Source organism: Sebastes umbrosus, chromosome 5, assembly GCF_015220745.1.
Source record: "Sebastes umbrosus isolate fSebUmb1 chromosome 5, fSebUmb1.pri, whole genome shotgun sequence".
Classification (NCBI taxonomy): Eukaryota; Metazoa; Chordata; class Actinopteri; order Perciformes; family Sebastidae; genus Sebastes; species Sebastes umbrosus.
In genome coordinates, this window is record NC_051273.1 from 14345371 (window position 1) to 14361041 (window position 15671).

The 15671-nt window shown below is 38.4% G+C and overlaps 1 protein-coding gene across 4 annotated transcripts in view; it reads left to right on the forward strand.

Annotated features, from left to right (window-relative positions):
* usp13 (ubiquitin specific peptidase 13) overlaps positions 1-15671 on the forward strand; it is a 58669-nt gene that overhangs the window by 32440 nt on the left and 10558 nt on the right. For 2 of the 4 annotated variants that reach the window (XM_037768927.1, XM_037768926.1), the window contains 7 exons: positions 943-1014; positions 3329-3434; positions 5800-5925; positions 9018-9171; positions 9999-10173; positions 10323-10411; positions 11843-11965. In XM_037768927.1, coding sequence (XP_037624855.1) covers positions 943-1014; positions 3329-3434; positions 5800-5925; positions 9018-9171; positions 9999-10173; positions 10323-10411; positions 11843-11965 — 845 coding nt within the window. The remainder of the gene's footprint in view (positions 1-942; positions 1015-3328; positions 3435-5799; positions 5926-9017; positions 9172-9998; positions 10174-10322; positions 10412-11842; positions 11966-15671) is intronic. The other 2 variants (XM_037768928.1, XM_037768929.1) reach the window with 2 other exon arrangements.

Below are 15671 nucleotides of genomic sequence, written 5' to 3' on the forward strand. Positions count from 1 at the left end.
CAGTTTTTCCTACAGTCAGAACATACATAATCGTGACATCGTAACATCGTAGCATAATCATGACCCCACAGGCATCCAGGAATTGAGTGAAACAAAGCAAGAAAACTAACAGGGGGTGAGCTGGTGCCTTTTTCCAAGCTTTGTCTGAGGGGAGGCCCACAGTCACAGACTTTGGAAACCTCTGTAATAGGCCAAATTATTTGTGGCCAAATAGCATATGCACTGGTTAAAATAACTACAATTTTCTTTTACAAAAAATCATCATTAACAAACGGCATCAGAGGCATCGGAGAGAGAAACTGCAGTTGCAATTTGAAACTAATTTCTATGGACGTAAAGGACTTCCTAATACCTGCCTCTGTAATAGTTTTTGCAATGTTGATTTAGTTACTTCAAGGTTAAAGTAAATCATTTCTTATTCTGTCAACTCGCTCGCTTGTAATCATTGTTTTATTTTTTTGTGATAAAATTTTATTGGTTTTAAAGATATGCATTGGAAATTATTAACACAAAAAATAACTTATTTAAAACAAAACATTAATTGGAGAAAATATATAAATACAGTTTTACTAATGATGATGATAATAAATCCCCCCCCTAATAAAAATTATAAATTAATAAATTAAAATAAATTAAAATAAAATAAAAATAAATTAAAAATAAATTAAAAATAAATTAAAAATAAAATAATGGTCACTTGTAATTATTGATGGCAATCTATTATTTTTAGTTTGTTGATTGTGTAGCTCTCTCTCAGATTAATACTTCTTTTGACGCAAATTGAGGAATTTAGATAACCTATATCGCCACCAGCAGAAGGTGTTGGTGTCTTCTCAGTGCCACCATGTGTGTGTTTTCAATGGTCTCGTGTCTGTGTGACGTCCCATGTGCTCCGTCTGAGGTGAGCGTCTGACATCGTCTGACATGTATTTCGATCTTTAGGTATGTGGGTAATCTTCAGAGGATATTTGACTATTCACCCCTTGACCCCAGCCTGGACTTCGCCACGCAAATGTAAGTGACTCCAGTGTTACATAATGCTAGTATAAAAGTGAAGGTGATTTACAACTGCTGCTGTTTCTGTGGTTTTATTAGCAGTAACTAACTTCATATGTGTATCTCTGTTATTAAATGCTTGTAATAAATATATAATGACTCTATGAATATAATGCAGTTTTATTGGGGGAGGGCCAAATCTTGTCTATGAATCTTAGATAAGCTAATAAATAATACATATTCCTTGTCATATAAGCCGGTGTGTTGCAAGAGGTCAGACAGGTGCTGTGGTCATGATGAAAGGCTAGGCAGGAGATACATATCAAGATATGTGAAACAACAAATGTATCATATACGGAGGCACAGTTCAAGATAAACATGTTTATACTTGTCCCTGTTTGTATTTGATATCCTGTCAGCACAAATCGGGTGATTCAGAGGAGAGAATTGATTAAATATGACACCTCTATTTAAAGTACTGAAGGTAGAGCGTTAAATAAATCTTCATGTGCAGGTAGGATTACCCAAATTAAATGAATATATTACCCTGTATCCTGTTTACTTAATACAGATGATACAACTGTGCATAAACAAGTACAGAAAGAGATGATTTCCAGATACATATGAAAGGGGAAACCACCAGACTTAGACTAATAATAGTACTCTGATGTAAAGTCAATGCTCAGCCTGTATTAGCAATTATTTGTTGCTATAATTTTGAAAATGATGTTTTTTTCACAGTGGTCTGATGATTATTTGGAAAACAATACTTGTTTTAATTGGTGCTGCACCGTATTTACTCTTACTGTTGTTTAGTTTAGTCACTGTCTTTGGTGGAAGTGCTTTTAAAGTTTTTGTACCCTCACCCTGCTGTGAGCTACAGAGTCATTTTACATTATATTATTATATATTATTATTATTATATTATTATATATTTATATTATTATTATTATATATTTATAAACAGGATTAGGGACTATTTGAACACTGAACGTACATGTCCTGCTAATTCATGTTTGATTTGCTGTTTATTTTAAATCTGTTATTTGCTTCTTTTATGTGAAATTTCTTATGTTTCTTTTGTTTTTGTTTTTTTTACTTTTTGCTGGTTTGTTATTAAATATGTCATTTGTGCTTTTATGTGAAACTTTTATGCTGCCATCTTGGCCAGGACTCTCTCGGAAAAGAGATTTAAAATCTCAGTGGGACTATTCTGGAAAAATACAGGTTAAATATGATTAAAAAAAAAAATTGTCTTATTTATTGTATTTATTTTTTTGTTTTATACATTTTGGTGTATGTTGTGCATAAAATGTCTATCTTGGCCAGGAAACCCTTGAAAAGGAGATTTTTAATCTAAGTGAGGCTTTCCTGGTTAGATAAAGATTAAATAAGATTAAAAATATAATTAAACATTTATTAACAGGGATGTCTTGAAATAACATAAATGAAAGGCATGTACTTTAATTATATTTAATGTAAATCATATACATTGAAAATACATTTAATAGATGTATATTATACGTCTATTTGTCTGTAGACGTTTAGTTTATATTAAGGTTATTCAAGGTTGAAAAGTGAAAGTTTAGTAGACGTCTGTTATTAGCTTAGGCGTTGTTTCAATCTGTGAATCTGTATATGACAATTAAAAAAAAGTTACTGTAAACGCAGGGGTATGCAGTGCTTATGTTAAATATTAACAGGTTTTTATTTATTTTTAAAATATGTTATGTTTTTAAAATATGATGGAAAACCAGGCTATAAGTAGCCAATGAATCCTGTGGTCTATATCAGGGCTAAAGCATAGAGGCGATGTTGAAAAGACGTGAGGAGAAAAGATGAGAAGTTTCAGCTTTGGGAGGATATTACAGCTAAAATCAACTCAATGCTCTGATGCACTCCTTGAGATATATTTTGCTTTCATACTTCTTAATGTGTTTAAACCAACATAAGATTTCTATGAATGTTAATATGAGCTTTTGAGGAAAGTGATACTGATGAAACTGATGGGTTGAGTGACTGCCCCCTACAGTTAATGTGTGGTATGTTGACTCATAAATACTTTTTAGTCTGTAGTCTGAAGAAGGAACAAATTTATGTTATAAATAAAATATACTGTTCACAAATAAATTATAGATACCACGTCTGCGAATCAGAGGGATTTCATAAAAGACGGAGAATAGAAAAGTGATATATTCCTGAAGGGTTTGTTACAGGCCCCAGGTGTGTGAACCATGTGCTCTCAGGGTGTGTAATCCAAGAAATCCCCCAAACTAAACTAAAACACTGACTGTATGTTGTGATGTTTACGCCTTTTGTTTTTGTCCGACAGGGCTAAACTGGGACACGGACTGCTCTCAGGCCAGTTCTCCAAACCACCCATGAAATCTGAGCTCATTGAACAGGTGATGAAAGAAGAATACAAGGTATTAAACTGGGTATGTCCAGCTCCCAAACTGGGTCCATAACCGACAGAAGCATGTTGATACTGAGTGGTAGCAGAGTGAGTCTTTTTCATTTAATGTCCAAAACTGTTCGGGTTGTCAGAGACAGTTTCAGCTTGTCAGTTTGATGTTTTCCCAATTTAAACATGAAACAACTTTTCATAACGCAGTATATCTGTGTTATTAATACACCTGAGCTTTTGAATGTTGAAAATGTTGATTGAAACAAAAAGGAAGATGTGATTTTTAGTTATATTGTCAAGATTTCTTGTGCTCTGACCTTTTTTCCTTTAGTCTGAAAATATCTGTTGGCTGCGGGCCCAAACGTGCAAATTGTTTACGAACAGCTCCAGGCACAGCTCTAATATTGTGTTTTGCTTTTAATTCCACTGCTTAATTTAGAGACAAATATTAGCTGAGGTTAATGATTGTCTCGTGCTTCCTGCAATCTCTCCAAGTCCTTGTTTAATTGATTTATTTTGGTGTTTCTTTGTGTGTTTTGCTTTACTAATATAAATGGACATGCTAGGAAATCATCGCCTTTTCAACCACATAGTATACGGCTGCCAGGAAACTAGCAGAGGAAAAGCCATTAAAGCATAATGGGGCCCAGGACTTGGTCTGTAAGCCGCGGGCTTGTTTTAAGCCCATCAGGCACAGTAATTGATAGGGCAGAGCGGTGATCCTGCACTTCCTACACATGTGATGGAGGGGTCAGGTTTGGATACGTATTGACAGCTGGTAAGGGGCTGGAGGTGGCATGCTGCTGTGGTCAGTCTGTGCTAAGGAAATATTACCCATCGCAATTACATAATTCTCATTAAAATTACTTTTTAAGTTTACTACTCCGGGGGTAAATTGTATGGGATACCTTTTGTGTGGTTATAGAGGTTAGCCTACATAGTGTGACAGGGTGATGTGGAGATGTATTCACATATTGGATTTATTTATAATCAATTGATCATGAATGTGTATTACAAAACATGTATACTGTATATGTGACTGCAATAGTATAAATTTAAAGGAACACTTAGAGATTTTGGGAAGTATGCTTATCTGCTTCCCTTGCGGAGAGTTGATGATGAGGTTGATACCACTCTCATGTCCATCCGTCTCATGTCCATGTCAATTTCCTGGAGTCTCCGCTGGTTACCTGGCAGTGGTGGTGGAATGTAACTAAGTACATTTACTCAATTTTGAGTATACTGTACATGAGTATTTCTATTTTATGCTGCTTTATACTTCTACTCTACTACATTTTAGAGGCAAATATTGTACTTTTTACTACTACTATCTGATAAATGTAGTTACTTTGCAGATTTAGATTATTAATACAAAATATAAATAAATTACTAAATGATGATATAATATGATTACAGGTTAAACTTCCCAGCAGTATATCAAATAATTTACATTAGCCCCACCTTTACCAGCTACAACGTTAAAGTGATGAACATTAATACATATATCTCATTATGATCCATATATGAATCTGAAATGGGCGAAATTCTGCAAATGAGTACTTTTACCTTTGAAGTATATCTTGATGCTAATACTTTTGTACTTTTACTCCAGTACGATTTTGAATGCAGGATTTTGAATTGTAAATTTATAATGTAGTATTGCTACTTTAGATCTTCTTCCACCACTGTTGCCTGGCAACTGCGTGTACTTATTCCACCACTGTTGCCTAGAATACCATCTTACTACAGAAACGACTTTCTAGTTACGGGTTGCTAGTATCAAGACCGTAGGACTAGCATTATAATTGAATGAACACTGAAAATGAAGACAAATGCCGTGAGTAGTTTGAGTTGTATCGAGTACTTTCAAGCCACTGAAGTGAAGAAACTGGGATGTCATAGCTTGTGTTGTGTTTGGTTATGGATACTTCAAGCTTTGAACATAGTGTTTCACACCAGCAGACAGATAAGACTGACACAATTTTTTTTTATTCTACAGTCTCTGCTGAAGCTTTTCTGCATACTAAACTAAGCCAATACTACTGCGTGTTGCTTAGCATCATCATGTTTGATCATTGTTTTTGGATCACACAGTAAAATTGTTATTACAGTAGCCTATCTCAATATGATATTTTAGAGATTCAAAATTCTTCACATGGTGTAAAAGCAAGTTCTTTGCTGAAGCTATAAAAGGCCTATATGTGACAGTTCTTCATATTGGTTTCACTGGTAATTCTCCTGTATAGAGAGCCTGGTACTGGCAGGCCACCTGAAGCTGCTTTAAGTGTGGTTATCTGTAATATTCACCACTGCTCTGCTGTCTTGTCCCTCTGAGACAGGTGGGTGCTCATGCACAGTCTGTCAGCGTGTGTGACTTTTAAATGTTGTCATTCCAGCACCAGCAGAAGGGCGTCTCTCCCCGGATGTTGAAGTCCCTGGTCAGCAGGGGACACCCAGAGTTTTCCTCTATCAGACAACAAGATGCCCACGAGTTCCTCCTACACATCATCAACCAGGTGGAGGTGAGTCAGGCTAAAACCTCTGTGCACGTCAAAATATTAAAAACATACAATAGGTGATGTAAATGAGCAGAAACGACGGCCAGTAGGCTGTGCTTACATGGAGAGGTCATGTCGGTGTATGTGGCATCATGAGAGTAACATTCATACCTAAGGAGCACGTGTTGAGTTGTTAGACACTGTTTGCATAACAGGCTTTCATTCTCAGTTTTCGATAAATTGGTGTCAAGAATTGTCCACTGCAGTATTTGGATGTTAATAGTTCTCAGAGGATGTCTCCTTATGACTTTTGGTGACCTCCTGACCTTTCATGTCCTTTCCACCAGCTCAAAATGTCCCATGAGCCACAATTTTGTCTGTGACAAAGTATAATAATTATAATAGTAATATAATAATTAGTACTAGGGCTGCACAATTAATCAAATATTTATTGTGATCAGGATTTTGGCTTCCCACAATTAAATGAGCATGATCGACTGCAATATTAACATTTAAAATGCGTGTTAAGCTCATAGAAAACTCGGTTGCATAATCAAATCAAGCGCTTCCTAATATACTTTATATTTTACAGGCAAAAAAAAAAGAAGCACTGAATTCAGGTGAAGAAGAACCTTATTTTAAGTCTTATTTTGATGCAAAGATTTGTACATTAGTAGAAAGGTAGCTCAACATAAAAGTAAAAGCATTGCTCTGTTTATTGAATGTAAAAGTGCAATAAAAATATTTTGTTCCAATGAATAATCTATAATAATCTCAATATTGATAACAAATAATTGTGATTATCATTTCGGCCATAATTGTGCAGCCCTAGTTATTATTCTTATATAGTTTGTCCAAATTATCCTAATACCAGGTCCACTTACTAGCTTTTTTTTTTAGTTTTTAACCCCATCTCATGGTCTTTATCAGCTGATGGATTTTTAACTATAACTTTGAAGGGAACATTTACGATATGTCAAGCTTTAGAATTAAATATATACAGTATATGTAGGGGTAAACATCATTCTTGGTAATAATAATAATCCAGTTAATGTTACAAACACACGCAGAAAGGGATGCTGCCTCTCACAACAACTGACTGCCTCATTAAATTTGAATTTTCTCCACTGTGAAATCATAATTTTTTTTTAACAAAAATGGCCGGGTTACATCTGACCTCCGACACACATGGACAGGCAGTTGATTGGAAGGTTGTTTTTGACTTTGGTTAGTACGTACACAGTGGGGGTTCTGATGTGTCTTTCTCAACCTGGATATATATAGCTCCTAGCTATCTGTTACACACGGGGGGGTAGATAATGCTTCCTATTCTGCCTCAGCGGTGATACATGTCCTGACTCGGACCCGACACTTCATGTTGTGAAGATCAGCAACATATCAATATGTGCCCCATTATCTGTAGAAATCTTACAGCTCCTGGGCTCGAACTTGTCCATCACTCTCCTCCCCTTCTTTAGTCCACTTGCCTCTACAGCTGCCTGTAAACCAGACACAGATTTAGTTATCCAGACATGGTAAGTGCGACTAAAGCCACCACCATCAGCAACATTTTCCTCTGTCTATGTCAGCCTGCATACTTGGCCCAGAGTAAAATTATAACTTGTGTATTTCTGTAGCCTCTTAGAATAGAAGGGCTGGGTTGCAGAAAGGCTGCAGTGCAAACCGGTGTGTTAAGTCAGGATGCCGTCCTTCATCACGGTCTTCAAATAAACACACAGTACACTTCAGTGACCCCTGCTGTTCATAAGCAGCGAGGAGACACAGAGCCGCTCAGTGACAATGATTAATGTGCCTGTGATTCTGAAAAGATGTAATACTCGCAGTTATGGAGGGTACGGTTAGTTGAGGCGGATCCTAAATTAACATCTACATTATGAATGACTGTATTAAGAGATGTGGGTCAGAGAGCAGTTGGGTTGAAGTCGTGCCAGGAGTCTTTAATAGACCCCAGCGAAGAATAGATTCATAGATAGAGTTTCATTTGAAAAGTCAGGCTGTCATGTGTCACAGAAGCTTTGCATATTCATGGTACATGTGAAGCAATAAACAGTATTTTAAATATTCAGAGCTAACTCTTAAAAAGTATTTGTAACAGCCTTTAGACCACAAGACACTATAACCTTTATGTGATTATTGGTGCATTAGTGCAGCGTACCAAACAATATCATTACAATGTGAGAGACAGGTGGGACACATGACAGCTTGATTGCCATTAGATTTAATTTCGCTAATATAAATCAAGAATTAAGTAAAAGTAAAAAATGAATGTGAAAAAAGTCTGTGGGGAACCTCCATTTTATCATTGTGGGTTCACATCACTGGTTTTTATTCATTACTTTAGAAAAAGTAGGGCTGTCAATCGATTAAAATATTTAATCGCATGATTGTCCATAGTTAATCACAATTAATCCCAAATTAATCACACATTTTTTATCTTTACAAAATGTGCCTTAGAGGGAGATTTGTCAAGTATTTAATACTCTTATCAACATGGGAGTTGGCAAATATGCTTGCTTTATGCAAATGTGTGTATATATTTATTATTGCAAATCAATTAACAACACAAAACGATAACAAATATTGTCCAGAAACCCTCACAGCTACTGCATTTAGCATAAAAAATATGCTCAAATCATAACATGGCAAACTGAAGCCCAACAGGTAACAACAGCTGTCAGTGTGTCAGTGTGCTGACTTGACTATGACTTGCCCCAAACTGCATGTGATTATCATAAAGTGGGCATGTCTGTAAAGGGGAGACTCGTGGGTACCCATAGAACCCATTTGCATTCACATATCTTGAGGTCAGAGGTCAAGGGACTGTTGTACCCTCGCCAAAATTTAGTGTAAGCATGGAGCGTTATTTATCCTCCTTTTGTGACAAGCTAGTATGACATGGTTAAAACTGAGCCCGCTACAACCTAAAAATCGCAAGTTGCAATAATGCGTTAAAACAAATTTCCATTAATGTGTTATTATTGCGTCAACTTTGACAGCCATAAAAAAAGTCAATATGACTGCCCAATCTCATCACCGGATTTAGCAGATATTCAAACTCTTCCTTCTCGTCCTCCCTTTACGTTGCTGTCTTACAGAGGAACAGCGCAGGTTCGGAGAACCCAAGCGACGTCTTCCGCTTCCTGGTGGAGGAGCGAGTTCAGTGCTGCCAGTCCCGTCGGGTTCGTTACACTCAGCGGGTGGACTACTGCATCCAGCTGCCAGCTCCCATTGAGATGGCCACCAATCGAGGTAAAGAAGCCCCCCCATGCACACACACACACACACACACACACACACACACACACACACACATACACACAATGCTCTGCTGCAGCAGGAAGCCACAGCTGCCTCTGGTCGATACAGCTGGCACAGCGCTGGGCTCAGGTGGCACCAGCCGCTCGGAGAATCAGCAGGTTTTTCTCTGAAAGGGCACAGAAGGCCCCGCTGTGCCAGACTGGGAGCTGTGTAGTTTAGAGTGAGGGAGGACATGTTTGTCTCTAAAAGTGACAGCTGATGGTCTTGTATAATTACTATAAACAAAGAGCTTGAATTGATTTATCTGTTTGAGTCATTTTTTAAGGAAAAAAAGTAAAAGTTCTAGTTTCTTAAATGTGAATATTTTCTGGTTTATTTACTCCTCTATGACAGTAAACTGAATATCTTTGAGTTGTGGACAAAACAAGACATTTGAGGACGTCATCTTGGGCTTTGGGAAACACTGATTGATCATTTTTCACCATGTTCTGACATTTTATAGAACAAATAACTAATCGATTAATCAAGAAAATAATCAACAGATTATACAACAATGAAAATAACTGTTAGTTGCACCCTTGTGACCCCGGTAAAGATGGTAGTCTTCTTCTGATGCAGTGTAGATGAAAGCAGAAGCCGTCAGTCTTGTCAGCAGCCATCCTGAACACCTTAAATCATTTATTGATATTAAAATGCAACTTGTATCACTCTTGATTTGACTCAAATCAGAATTTTAAAATGCAGAATGTTATGGAGTTTTGCAGATGTTAGCACTTTGCACAGCTCAAAGTGTTTGTCTTTCTGTGTTGTTCTACCAGAGGAGCTGATGACATTTGAGGCTAAGCGGAGGGAAGCTGAGGAGAACATGCGGGCTCCTCCTGAGCCGGTTAGAGCGCGGATCCCCTTCACCGCTTGCCTGCAGGCCTTCACAGAGCCGGAGAACGTCCTTGACTTCTGGAGCTCGGCGCTGCAGGCCAAGTCGGCCGGAGTCAAGTAAGCGAAGGGCCTGAATGACTTCTCTAAACCTCAGTGTTTTTTAATCACCTCACATCTTTAAATGTAAACCAGTTGTATGTATAACATGTGAAATGGTTTCTTTTATATCTCCATTTCTCCATCAAAATTTTTATTTTCCTCTGCAGAACTTCCCGTTTTGCCTCCTTCCCAGAGTATCTGATTTTGCAGATCAAGAAATTCACATTCGGTGTTGACTGGGTGCCAAAAAAACTAGGTAACTATCGATCACCCTTCACCCTTGGATTTAAACTGTCTTTTTCTGGCCTCTACGTTTGTTGTGACTCGATTATAAGTATGTGTAGTGCTGCACATGTCCAGCAGAGGGCACCATCTAACAGCAATTCACAAGGCACATACAGTAGCAGGTGAAACTGTACATTTTTGAATGGCTTCACGTGCAATTTCGGACACATAGACATAAACTACCCCGTCTCTCACCCTGCCCATATCTATAAAGGGCTGCTGGAGTTTTAATTTTGTCTGCACTCCAAAATTCACCAAATTCAAATGAGTGATTTGCAGCATCTTAAATTGCATCTTAAACTCTGTGTGCCCTCATCGCTTTGCCAACAAACTCAAGGGTTTAAAGTGTTTAACTCTGTGCAGTTTTCACTCAGCTTTACCCTGCTATTTATAAATCATTATATAAATCTTCAGCAGTATATTTGGGAGTGTTTCATGGCCCACAGTCACAGTTTGTGTTTTGTGGGTAGAGTGTAACTTATACCAACAGCTAGCAGAGGCTCCTCACTTATTATGTGATTATGTGAAGTTTTTCTTACATATGTTGTGTTCAAAAATAAGTGCATGGCATCACCTAAACTTAAACATTAAAGGAACAATGTGTAGCATTTCAGGGGATCTAATAGCAGAAATGGAATATAATATTCAAAACTACGTTTTCATTAGTGTATAATCATCATCATTGTGTTTTCGTTAGCTATTGAGCCCTTCATATCTACATAGGGAGCGGGTCCTCTTCACGGAATCTGCCATGTTGTTCCACCATGTTTCTACAGTAGCCCAGAATGGACAAACCAAACGCTGTTACGTTACCTGAAGGCCACCATAGTTTTCCGACACGCATGCGAAACTGTGGTAACGTGAGCCACAGAGTGTAAAACCGTGGTACTGCCAGCCAGCGTCTGACTTCTGTTGCTCCTAAAGTAGTGTTATTATGGTAAGGATGGCCTCTGAGCGAGGTGAACAGCGTTACCACGGTTTTGCACACGGTGACTCACGTTCCCGCAGTCTTGGAAAAGGAGGCGTTAGCAGAGGAGTTTTCAAGTGGTTGCAATCTGCAACCATGCTGCTAGATGCCGCTGAATCCTACACACTGTCATTTAAATCAAAATCAATCATGCATTAAAAATACAATAACAGTCAATGATTTGATGAAAAAAAGCAACTTTTAAAAGAAAATAACAAACAACCATTGATAAAAGAACAATTTCTAAATGTTTATAAAAGATTTTAAAAGGATATTAAAGATGCTGCTTTGGATTCCTTACTCTCCAATTATAAGTCTATAGGCTAGGATGCTTTTGGAACCACAGCTTGAGGAGATTTACAGCATAGGCTCTGAGCACAATTCATGTCAATGCACTCCTCAGTTAAGTTTTCTATTGCGTCTATTCCTGTACAGACTTGGCCATCGATGTTCCAGACTTTCTGGATCTGAGCAGGCTGCGGGCCGCTGGGCTGCAGGCGAGTGAAGAGGAGTTGCCTGACCTCATGCCTCCCATCGTGCTGCCTGAAGACACCAGAGGTACAGAACAAGTCCAGTTTATGCACTTTTGACAGAATAAGAAACCAACAAGATAAGAAGATAGATATGTGGTCTTTTTATTTACTTATATCCAGATAGCATCGGACACTCTCTGTCCACACATATCGTTAAATTTGCACTGTCTGTTACGCAATGTAAACAAACCATGTACCTATCAGCTGTGCGGTCTAGACCAGACTAGATACGTAATCACTTAAAAGATGGGTGAGTAGTACTTGCTATCTTCCAACATTTGTGTTTTTTAAACAGAAAACAGGTTTTATACTGCGACATTTACTGAAAATGACACACAATACAGTCAACAGAAGCAGAATTTAGGTGTTTGTTGTAAAATGAGGAGGTATCGTATAGATAACTCCTCATTTCAACTTCACGAATCAGCCGTTCCTGATCCGTGCGGCTCTTTCAAAGAGAGCAACAGGAATAAAAAGAAAAAGCATCTGACAAAAGTTCAGCTCAAAACGATGCAGCGGCCAGTTAAGACATTTCAATAGAAATCAATGCCATCAAACTGATTTGGTCACTGACGCTCGCTTGCGTCGTATTCTGTTTGGAGGGTGTAATATGTAGGCTACACGCATCCCAATACATTAGACCTCTCTGCGTTGTACACATTACATTCCCTCTAGATCTTTTTTGTGAACCCCCAACCTTAAAGTTTAAACTGCGCCTATGGGCATAGCACTGCGATTACAACTAGGATAATGTAAAGGACATGTTTTGCCTCTTTAATCTGACATTTTATTCTTTATTCGTTACCATTGCATATTTCCAGATAAACACCGGTGCCAACATTTGTCGCTGCTTCAGATATATTCAGCTGTTTTCAGATCAGATCGTGCTCCATTTTTCTAATTCACTGAGAAGGATCCCATGGTCACAAGCTGCCATGACTCACCTACAGTGTCCTACAGGGATATATTTGCATTCATGCGTAACGACTTGGAAAAAAAAAACAGTAAAACAGCGCTCTTAACTACTGGAGGCATTTTTGGCCCTTCATGTTCAATTTCGCAGCCCTTTTATTAATTTTAAAGGGCATTTTTTTCTGCGAGCACCTTTACCCAGCTTGCCAAACATATTCTGTACACTCTGCAGAATATTAAAACACCTTCAACATATGAGACAGTATATATATCAGATTGTTCCCAGTAAAGTGGAATACAGTGTTGCTTTGAGAACTAACTCAGATGTGTGTTGTTGCCAAGCTGCTACCTAACATCCTTTTCAGGAGGTGTGGGGTATTTTTGTGACAGAGACAAATGATCCGTGAAATTGTCTCTAATATGATGTTCTGCTCAAAGCCACCCAGGTTTTCTCTTAAGGGCATATTGAATGGAATCCCACGGGAACGTCATGCTCAATCAATTACTGAAAAGTTGTTGTGTTCACAGTGTGGCTAAGCCTAATAAGTTATAATGATTTTATAAGATCCCCTTGTAATGCACTTCCCTGGGAACAGAACGCCAGCGAGTGTGTTTTTAGAGCTCAAATGGTGTTGTTGTTACTTTTCTTGAAACTTTGACGCATCAGACTGTTTGCTGACTGTTTAGTGATATTTACAGCGTTGCATACAGTGTACGTTTGGCATTTTTGTGTGCCTCTCTTCCTAAAGGTCAAACTACAGCCTCCCTCCTTTTGTTTGTCTGTCTTTGTCTCCTCTGTGATTGTAATTCTCATTCCTCTCCTCATCCCTCCTTCCGTTGTTTGCAAAGTTCAGCTACATCAAGTTATCAGTGTCCTCCTTAATATTTTAGCAGGCGTGAAGCACAAAGTGTTCTGTGCCGTCTCAAGCTCCAAACACAAAAAGGGGTCCAGTGCAAAGACACACCAGCAAGCAGCCTTTGGACTCAGGAGGGCTTTTTTTTTTACTGAATCGTTTCGCTGGCTGCTTCTTAGAACAGGAAACTCAAAACCAAATGTCCCCTTAATATTTTAGGACTGAACATTATGTGCCGTAGCTGCTACTGTATCTCAGACCACACATGAAACACATTAAATTGGCTTCTTGGAAGAGTGCAGTATCTACTTGAAACTTTTCAGTCTGTAACACAAAGTGTGCTTTCATTGAGCTGAAACTACCTTGCTTAGGCAGCATTGCATATCTACGTCTGACAGCGGCAAGCTACGCAGCTATCTTAGAGGGCCACAGTGAAATCAATGCATGAAAATATGTGTAAATGTTTTATGGATGTAGTAAGTTTGAGGCGGGGTGGAGTCATTTGAATCTCTTATTTTGTCCCAGTGGGCAACCTGCATGGGGGCGACTCCTCTGGTTGCAAAAAGAAGTCTGATTGTATAGAAGTCTATGAGAAAATGAGCCTACTTCTCATTTGATTTATTACCTCAGTAAACATTGTAAACATGAGTTTATGGTCTCAATCGCTAGTTTCAAGTCTTCTTCAATACAGCATGATGTTCATTTAGTAAATTATGGTCCCATTTAGAGTCAAATAGACCATAAAGCAGGGTATGTTTTAGGGCGTGGCTACCTTGTGATTGACAGGTTGCTACCGCGGCGTTGTCCGGTCTGGGAGTTGCCCATGTTTTCGTCATACAACTTTAACCCTTTCACAGTGTGTTTTTAGTTCTTGAATGTTAATTATAACATATGGTCTCCTAAAAATGTGTTATTCAGCGTTCGGTTGTACTTAGCTCCACCATCGTGTGTCACTTCTGGTTGCAAAAAACAGGATGGTGACGACAACAAATGCCGAATTCGAGGCTTCAAAACGGCAGTCCACAAACCAATGAGTGACATCACGGTGACAACGTCCACTTCTTATATACAGTCTTATGTTTTGTCCCCTGTTGACTTCCGTCAGAGCTTCTCTGTCTACAGACCGAGAGGTTAAAACAAGTAGCAGGGTGTAAATCGTGCCGTTTAAACTGTGAAATGGAAAGAGGTCAGAGGAAACGCCGCGCTGTTTTCAATGCATTAACTGATTTATTTATGTCACGTTTATATGATGGGTTTTGTCGGTTGCAAATTAACCACTGGCCCATTATCCTCCCAGCTGGCATCAGCAGTGATTAATCATTGGTCACCCTTCTGTCTCCAAAAGGCTTCAGTGCTTCTCATTAATTACACAGCATCGCACAAGTGTGTTTTCCTGTATGCTGCTTGAACCACATTATTTCTCATTGGTCTGCGTATCATCCATTCACTCAATTATTGCTGCCCATTAAGGAAATGGAAGACAAAAAAATGTATCATGGATTTTTGTGATTCCATTTTTCTGTTCAAAAGCACAAAACAAACAATTAAAAGCCGTTCAAACCTTTATAGATAATGATCTTTCGGTTTTGGTTGCTAATCTGATTGTCTCCTTCAGCATTAAACTGGATTAAACTTTTTTTCAATCTCAAATCCCCACTGGGTGTTTAAAATGAACCCTGATCAGTTTTTTTTTCTAAATTGAGTGAAAATATGAAAGAGAGGGGGGAAGCACATGAGTTTGGGTTTGAAGTTGTGATTGTAGAGCTTGTGAACAGTTGGGCCGATCAATCTGCTCACCGCAGGTGGTGACAAAACTCTTTTCTCCCATCTTAGCTTGAGGACATCTAACTTGAATCGGCCCTGTCTGTAAAGGGACATCCCTAATATGATTGAACAACAGCCACTGTGACCACGAGTGACAAGTTTGACACAATGGTAAATCTTCAAACATAGTGTAACAACAGG